General features: G+C 41.4%; 2 protein-coding genes across 2 annotated transcripts in view; both read right to left on the bottom strand.

The window, feature by feature from the left end:
* Positions 1-2,380: 2,380 nt before the first annotated feature.
* Positions 2,381-3,727, bottom strand: LOC137600631 (D(1) dopamine receptor-like). The gene has a single exon (XM_068322360.1). The coding sequence runs from the start codon at positions 3,725-3,727 to the stop codon at positions 2,381-2,383; it is 1,347 nt and encodes a 448-aa protein (XP_068178461.1).
* A 2,542-nt stretch (positions 3,728-6,269) lies between these two features.
* Positions 6,270-9,261, bottom strand: part of chrna9a (cholinergic receptor, nicotinic, alpha 9a) — a 4,324-nt gene continuing 1,332 nt past the window's right edge. The window contains exons 3-7 of the mRNA XM_068322222.1: positions 9,224-9,261; positions 8,969-9,149; positions 8,230-8,581; positions 7,148-7,755; positions 6,270-7,068 (exon numbers count right to left, since the gene is read on the bottom strand). The exon at positions 9,224-9,261 is cut by the window's right edge and continues 117 nt beyond it. Of these exons, the coding sequence (XP_068178323.1) occupies positions 6,898-7,068; positions 7,148-7,755; positions 8,230-8,581; positions 8,969-9,149; positions 9,224-9,261 (1,350 nt within the window). The 3' untranslated portion in view covers positions 6,270-6,897. The remainder of the gene's footprint in view (positions 7,069-7,147; positions 7,756-8,229; positions 8,582-8,968; positions 9,150-9,223) is intronic.

Below are 9,261 nucleotides of genomic sequence, written 5' to 3'. Positions count from 1 at the left end.
TTAAAAATGTCAGCTGTCAACTTCCTTTATATATTTGCTAGATGAGTTCACAAATGTGCTTGAAACCAGGTGGCTAACTTCACGGTGGGCAGGTGTGACCCATTTACGTTTCCCCCCTGGGCTGAAAACCAGTACTAGAGACATGTTAATGTGGTGATCTCATTCTGGGTGACATGAAACTCAGACAAAGGATGAATCAAGGAAGGACATAGAGAATATTAATAGATATAACCACTTCCTCAGTTCCACAGAGGTATAACACCAGATCACTGATGATTTTCCTCCCTCACTAACCTACATGCAACCACATTTAAAAATGATGTGAGCTTTGTTTTATTAATCAGCTTGGGCATGTTGACTGGTCTGGCATATAGTTAGAGAAGCTTGCAGCTAATGGATGTCCTATGTAGGTTATAAACCCATCGCACCGTGAATAGCATAAGGCTGCACACACATCCCCTCTGGAAACAATTAGAGCTTACAGTATGTGACCTTCTCACTCTGACTCAATACAGATGCATTATGGGTTTGTGTGTTAACGGCATGACAGGGTTTGTGTGTGAAATTGGTGATTACAGCATAGATGTCGCCATTCTAACATGTGATTCCGATTTTTTTCATGGTGTTAGATGTAAAAAAATCCATATTTCACTCAGTCTACATATCTGGTGTCGTATTGTACAGCTGTTTCCTTACTGGTTTGAAAAAAACACATGATCTAAGTATGTTTTCAAGATTTTGGTAGAATGATTCTATTACCTTTTTACCAGATACAAGATGGTTTATTTCCCTGATTCCTAAGCTAACGGCAGATAGTTTCACAAAGGTCTCATAGAAATGGGAAGAATGGGTGATAATTTAGCAAATGGAATATTCATAACACAAGTTAACAAAAAAAGAAAATCACAAATGCACAACTGTTAGATGTAAATGTGAAGCCGGTGCAGGCTAGGCTCACGTATACGTTCCATATTGTGTCTGGTCTATGATGTTAGCCATTTCTGATAATATTTATATGATGTTAGTCTAATTATCTGATCTACTCTAACTAATGGAAAGACAATAAACAATAATGTGCAAAACACTTTTTCTTTGGACTTTGTAACAGTAATGTAGGATTTATAATCACCAACAACATATTTACAGCTCAGGTTCGTTATTTTCTGTCTTGGCTTTAACGTTATTGCTCGTAATGACTATGGAGTTCTCATTATATAAAAATGATTGTATGTTTAATCTGTATAAATTTCATCACAGAGTGTTTCTGCAGGAGGCAGTCGCCTCACTGCATCGACCGCAATCACGTCATGTGTTTTTGAGGGTTGTCACGGTAAAAGCGTCTGTGTTCTCACTGGTCAGACCATCTTTCACAGGAACAACCTGAATAAATTATTAATGCTTGTTTCTCTCAGAAGAGAGAGAGTTGGGGGGGGGGGGGTCCATATAGCTGATGGGTGCAAATGCAAGTTACATAATCTCATGTCTAGAGATTCAGAGAAATTTTGGTCTTCGTCCTGTTCCCCTTGAAATAAAAAATATCCATCATCTATGTCCAAGTCCCATCCCAACCTGATTCCCTTCACACTCTCTTTTTTTTTTTTTGGAAGTGCTTTACATGAAAAAAGAAGTTTCTGTCATAGGAAGGAGAAATCTAAAATTGTAACGGATGTTTTGCTCAGACCCAGACCCTGAACTTGTCCGTATTTGTCCTGATAAAGAAAATGAGAGGAACGTCGCAAAAAGTGAACCTCACAATGAAGTATTTTTGACCTGAAAATGTCAAATCAAGGAGTTGGGAATTCAAATTTGGGAAGTCAAAAAGCACGCAAAGAACCATGGAGGGAAGTAAGGAGGCTGCCATCTGCTGCACCATCCACTCATCCATCCATCCGTCCGTCCGTCCATCCATCCATCCATCCATCCATCCACCTCAGACCATAATGATGAATATGTGGCAGACAATCTTTACTCCTTGAAATAATGTCTGTTTTTTTCTTCCATTAAATCATTGTCATATATGAATTATATTCAAAAACGTTATTTAATTGTTTCTCCCTGGTGTTGTAGGCGACCTCGTCTAAGTTAGTTAGTTAGTTAGTTAGTTAGTTAGTAGAAGGCGCATCTAAAAGCCTTTAATTTTCTTAATTTCTTAATATCCAGTGTCCCTTATGTATGAAAACAGTGTTAGAATAGACCATTGATTGAAGATGAGTTCTCAGATGTGTTTTATAATCCGGTGTACTTTATGTATGAATTATTTTTTTAAATAGGTCATTCATTGAGGGTGCGCCTTATAATCCAGTGTGCCTTATAGTGCGGAAAAAGCTGTAATTAGTTCATTAGTCCCGACTTGCTGATTTGGGGACTTTTATGACGTCACTTAAACCGGGATCCGTCCCAGCCTGTCTTTCCTCTCCCGGGTGTCCCCCAGCTGCTCCGGGGTCGCGGCTCCATAGAATACATTCACCGCTGCGTTCCCGTTGTCCTCACCCCCCCAGGACTTGACGGCACAGGACACGCTGATGTTGGGGTTCTTGGGGGTGTCGTGCTTCAGGTGTCCGGACTCGTTGCTCGCCATCACGGTCTCCACCGCCGCGCTCACCGCGGAGCAGCCGCGGCCGCGGCAGCGCAGCAGCCGCAGGAAGGCGTCTCTGAAGTCCGCGTTGAAGGCGTAAATGATCGGATTGAGAGACGAGTTACTCCATCCGATCCACACGAAGACATCGAAGGTCTTTTCACTGACGCAGTAAGGGCCCCGTTGGGCCCTCGGGGCTTCTGGTCCGGGGCAAAAGGGCAGAGCGCAGTTCAGAATGAAGAACGGCAGCCAGCAGCACACAAACACACCCATGATGACGCTCAGAGTTTTGAAGACTTTTGTCTCTTTCCTGATGGAAACTCTGAGCTCCTGGTGGGATGGATTGTAGTGCTGAGAACCAGAACCAATAGGTGTGTGAGGCTGACAACGGTTGGCACTGATTTCCGCGTACAGGTGAGGAGTTTGTCCAGGTAGGTCCGAGCGGCGGCTCTGTGCGCGCTCCGCTGCGCGCTCCAAAGAAGATATCACCCGGATCTGCGTTTGGGCGATCCGGTAGATGCGGGTGTATGTGACAATCATGATGGCCACCGGAATGTAGAAACTGATCAGAGAGGAGGAGATGGCGTAAGTACCACTCAGGCTGGAGTCACAGCTGCCGTGAACACTCTTACCTTGAGGCCCCAAATCCAGAACTCCAATCTCCAGCCGGTGCCAGTTCAGCTGCACTGGGACGAAGGAGATGATAACGGAGACCGTCCAGGTCACGCCGATCATACATAATGCCACTTTCTTGCTCATACTCCTCTCATAGCTGAAAGGGCTGGCGATGGCCCAGTATCGGTCCACGCTGATGACGCACAGGTTGAGGATGGAAGCCGTGGAGCACATGATGTCACAGGCCAGCCAGGTCTTACAGAACGCACCAAAAGGCCAGAACCCCGCCACTTCAGCCACGGCTTTCCACGGCATCACCAGCAATGCAACCAGAAGGTCAGACAGAGCCAGGGACACGATGAAGATGTTGGTGACTTTTGCGCGTAAGGAGCGGAAGCGGAAAACGGCTGCGCAAACCGTGAAATTACCCAGAAGAGTCCAGATGATGAGCAAAGCCAGGGCGCAGCCCGTTAAGGCTCGGCGCGCCTCCGGACCATCCAGGCTGCCCACCAGGGGAAAGCTTGTTGTGTTGTTCATTGCCCGGTCCTCCACTCCGTTATGTCACACAAGGGAAAGAATTTTACATCCATTCGTGCCACGGATAAAACAAAAAAATGAGCAAAGAGTCAGAGAGAGTGGCGCTCCACCCGGACTGATGCGCGTCGCCGCTCTGCGCGCAAGGAGCGCACCAGCAGCCGGTCCTCCCCACCGGCAACGCAGCGCACAGACGCGCATTTTAAATGATCTGCATTCATTTACTTACATTTAGGATCCCAATGTTTTCTTCCTACTTTCCAATGAACAGGTGTGACGAGTTATCAGTTTAAATTGAAGAGCAACTGGAAAGGCGACACATGCAGCACAAGAATGACAATTTAAAATATATATATATTTATTTTATTTTTTTCGAAAATATGACACTTCTCAAGGAGTCATTCCGAAAATAAATCTATGAATCTGAGTCATACTGGACTCTTGAAGCTGAATTAATTTTTAATTTGTATTAGTTTTTAAAAAAAATCTTATTCATGTAAAACAGATGTGCCTTCAAACAAGAAAAAAACACATTGCTAATTTAATTACATTGTCTTAACACTTATGCCACATATTTTATAATATAGATAATATTAATTGAAAAGTAAACCTCCAGATTAACCAAATGGAAGCCTTTGTCTGACCAAATGTCACCCGTTTTCATCATTTATGTTGATTTTCTTTTGGCCACAGATAGGACCAAAAGATCTTTTTTTGACAGATGTTAAGGTTTGAATAATTTGAACAATTTCTTTAAATAATTCATTTAAATCATGATTAATTTCAAGTGATGAAGTTTCCGTTCTAAATCTAAACATGTCCCCCCCCCCACTAATCTTCATCTTTCATGATCCAAACGAAACATAAAATAAATCAGTGTCACAGCAATGCCTACAAGGTCATTTTTTAAATGTTTATATACTGTACTTAACATTTGTGAAAACGTAATTGTTTCATATTATTAATAATAAGTATTTTTCTGGTCTCTACATGCGAAGCAGGTCAATGACCCTCAAAGCGAAAAAAGCAGCCAAAGATGAGATGATTCTGATTTTTGAATGAATGAAAAAAGTTTATCCTTATTTAAATCCCAGGCATTAACTCATGAAATGTAGCAAAGCAAATTCTACTCACTTCACTGCCTTATTGAGTTTTTAGTGATTACTTATCCTGGCTAAGGTAGATGCATACTTAGTCAAACCCAACTACAAAACACTTAATGTACTATTACAGCCGTTCTCAAGCTGTGAAGCAGCTGTTTGAGTGAAAGATACTAAAAATCTGCTTCTCAGGACCAAATGTAAAGATTTTGTAGAGACACATTTTGCAACTAAAGAGCCAGAAAGGTCAAAGTTTTGAGTTCATTGATTGAAATTTGTTGAGAAAAAAAAGTTTGGTCTCAGCTTTTGTCGGAGCCACTGAGTGTTGTACTGCCTGTTGTTCTGCCTGTGTTGTACTACTTGTTGTACTGCCTGTTTACCGTGGGTCAGAGAGGACTGCAATTTCATCCGTGCTGTATGTCTAACGTCAGTCTGAAATAAGTGTGTTCCAATAGTCTGTCTCTGAAACAGTCAGCACAGCAGAGCTTATCTATGACGAAAAAGGTTCCAGCTCATGTTCCAGGTTTCGGTAAAGGGAGCCGGCTGAGGTGGTGCTAATGGTGTGTTGGTGAGCAAGATCCAACTGACTGCTGGGTTTTAGGATATTGTCACTTCACCACATTATGCTCATGTTTACCCTGTTTTTTGACAGTTTTACTTTCAACACTTGGTATAATTAATGTCTTGTTGTCAGGGTGATATTTATTCTACAAGATTTGTCTTTCTTTTTAAGATCTTGATTCATCGTTTCAACTGTGAAGGTCCAGAAATGGACGTGTAAAGTAAAGACCATATTTTGTCTTTCAGACAGACTGAATATCAGAATTTATCAGTCTTTTTCTTATATTTAAACTAAAATAGTCTTACTTTTGTTGACAGTACACAGGCCTCACAAGATTTTTCATTCTTTTTTTCAGTCTTTTTTTGCATAAACGCTTGAATATTTGTTATGCATGGTTTATTCACCATCAATCATTCAGTCATTAAAGACTTTCTTGAAAGTAAAGTCTGTCACCTCCAATTGCAAATTTCACACAAATTTGTGAAGCAGATGAAACAGATTTTAGATGAAAAAGAAAACGGAAAATTAACAGTTTTAAGATACGAATGCAAACACATAATAATGAAACATAAGAGGTTTAGTTTTTACAGCACAACATGGAAAAGCATGTGATTAAAAGGTACAGGAGAATACATGCATCATTCACGCTGTAGAGGAGCTCTATAATCTCAATACTGAATTTAAAAAAAAAAAAACTTTATAGGTCTATGACATCATAAAATCACATTCATTTTTTTCTCTCCAAATGACACACTTAAATATTTACATCTTATATAAACCAATACAATATTTTCTGCACTATAAGGCGAACCTTCAATGAATGGGCTATTTTAAATCTGTTTCCATATATAAGTTACACTGGATTATAAGGCGGATTGTTGGTTTTTGAGAAAATTAAAAGCTTTTAGGTGCGCCTTATAGTGCGGAAAATACTGTATATCAGAGTAGAATTACAAAAAAAATCTCAACCCATGGTTTATTACGGGTGAGGGCGGACATGACTTTCACCCTCTGAAAACTGTTTGCCGAAGTAAACTTTATTCTGCTTATTCTGTTTATTCTGCTGCGCTCCATGATGCTCTGTAAATGGCTTCACCTTGTTTCCTAAAAATATAGTGCAAGTAATGCAATGCCCTATAGATGCATGTCTAGTCGGTCATCAATAATAGAGATGTGCATGTTCAATTGGAGACCTGGATTGTCTTACTGCTCCACTGATCCATCACAACTGCAAACACGCCTGACATGAACTGAGATGTTGTGAATCTAAACCAATCATGTGTGCAATAGTGATCTTATCCTCCCTTATGTCCAAGTAACAAAAAAAGCAATTAGTCTACACCACAAACACACACTCAACACAATACTGACATGTCACATAGGTTTTCACTAAGGTAGTCTGAATATCTGGTTTTGTATCGAAGTCAAAATGAGGTAACATCTTTGTGGTACCGACAACGACTTTGAGGATGAATTCTATCATCGAGGTAAGAAGTTTTTGGAGGAGGCTGTCACGATGCCTTGGCGATGATGAGGATGCTCATGAGGAAGACCATCATGAAGAAAATCCACATGAAAAACCGATCCATCACCTTGGCCACCTTCTTCCACTCTGCAACTTTGACGCAGGTAGCTTTCTGCTCACGGAAGCAGTTGGCGATGAACTGGATGTTCTTCACCACCTTGAGGAAGAGACGGGGAGTTGTGAGAGAAGACGGAGGTAGAATGAACAGAATTGTTGTGACAGAATGTTTGATTCACCTGTTTGTGCTGGAGACAGGGGCAGCAGCAGGGGCAGGCCGGGACCTGAAGTTTCTCTGCAGGAAATAGGAGCGGCTCTTTCAGCCGCCCTCCGTTCAGCCGCTGGAGGTTTTGTGGATACGGCGGAGCCTTGTAGTTCATTTCATTCCCTGGGATGTGGTGGTAGTGCTGTATGGGCTCTATCTTCTCCTCCCCCTCCTGCAGCCTGGAGCTGTGGTTGTTATGGTTGTTGTAATGGTGACGGTAGCCGCTGGCGTTACCGTTGCTGTTCGCGTGAGTTTTGTGATGCTTGTTGTGATGATGGAGACCGTTGCTGAACTTATATCGATCGCTTTCCTGATTGTAGTCATGGAAATGGTCATCCGGGTAGTTGCCCTTATCCCTAAGGGGTTCCTCAGGGTAGAACGGAGTCTTCTCACTCTCTGGTGATGTGCAGTTCTCCCCCACTTCATACACAAAGAAGATTTTGGACATGTAGTCGATGATCAGCACCTTCGCCCAGTGAGGGACCGGCTTGGCCTCGGCGCCACAGAAATGAATGTTCATGATGAAGATGGTGAGAGAGGTGGAGGCTGTGATCATAGTCATGGTGGCTATGTAGTACTTGCCTTGAGGAGAAGACAAGAAAATAAAGGGAATGAAATCTAAACAAAAGTTCTCTAATGCTGGAAGTAATAAGTTTAAGATTAAATTAAATATATAGTTTGATATAATTATATTATTATTATATATAATTATGTGTAATATATATATTATATACAATAATATATTATATATAGTATATATATTATATTTTACATATATATATTATATTATACTCATTATATTAATTTATATATATATATATCATTATACAGTATTTTCCGCACTATAAGGCGCACTGGACTATAAGGCGCACCTTTAATGAATAGCCTATTTTAAACCTTATTCATATAAAAGGTGCACTGGATTATAAGGTGCTCTGTCGGTTTTTGAGAAAATGAAAGGCTTTTAGGTGCGCCTTATAGTGCAGAAAATACTGTAGTTATACATATAGTTTAGATGGTTCAATAAGTCATTAATGAACTATTTAACATTCACACCTATATAGGGCATGCTTTCAGCTGGAGGCATGCTCTCTGCCACCAGCAACTGAAACACAGTGAGCGCCAGCAACACCGTGACCCCGAGGGACACCTTCTCCCCGGAGTCGGCGGGCAGGTAGAAGCCCAGGGGGGCCAGGAAGGAGATGAGGAAGCAGGGCAGGAGCAAGTTGAAGATGTAGAAGGACGAGCGGCGCTTCAGGAGCAGCGTGTAGGTGATGTCGGTGTAAGGGTCCGGGCAGCAGCCGTACATCAAAACGTTTCTGACGGCCGGCATGCCGTGACATTCCCATTCCACGTTCTCCACAAAGTCAGACAGGTCCCCGCTGTCCATGGCCAAACTAATGTCTACCTGTGATAACAAGAACAATAAATGTTTGAATAATAAACAAATAAATAAAAACCTGTCATTATATCCATAAGAAAAAGTTTTCCAATAAAAAAAAAGATTTTATTTCACTTAATGGTCCTTAAAAAGTCACATTGCCCATACTAGAAAACAGTATAATATATAAGTGTAACATATACGAGTAAACCAATGAATACATGCTACACACATACTTTTTAGTGAACGCAACCTTTACTGCTTCCTTGATATACTTTTTTTCCTCCTTGAAAAATCTAAATAATAAAAAATAAATCTCAATTCACCTGCAAAAAAACCTTTGGCCACAGGAGAGCAGCAGTTGAGCTCCATCTCATTATGAGGATTTATAATAAATCGTGAACATGGACACACCTGGTTGCCGTTGTACGTCCAGGAGCCGAAGGTGAGGTTGCACTGCTGCCAGTCGAAGGGGAAGTAGGCCACGTCCACCACACACGTGCTCTTTGTGATGGCAGGAGAGTCCCAGATGATCTCACCGTTATAACGCAGCTTCACGTTAGTGCTGGACGTGCCCGCGGACTCTTCATCAGCTCTACACAAAAAAAAACATTTCAGTCTGGTCTGCTTTTTTTTTTTAATGTTTGTCTTCTATTTCTTGCTACTGACTTGTTATATAAAACAATATCCGGCTTCCAAACCAGGTC

This window comes from Antennarius striatus, chromosome 8, assembly GCF_040054535.1.
Source record: "Antennarius striatus isolate MH-2024 chromosome 8, ASM4005453v1, whole genome shotgun sequence".
Classification (NCBI taxonomy): domain Eukaryota; kingdom Metazoa; phylum Chordata; class Actinopteri; order Lophiiformes; family Antennariidae; genus Antennarius; species Antennarius striatus.
This window is presented reverse-complemented; position numbering and strand designations above follow the sequence as displayed.

Coding starts and splice junctions, on each gene's coding strand:
- LOC137600631 (XM_068322360.1), bottom strand. CDS start 3,727: ATGAACAACACAACAAGCTTTCCCCTGGTGGGCAGCCTGGATGGTCCG.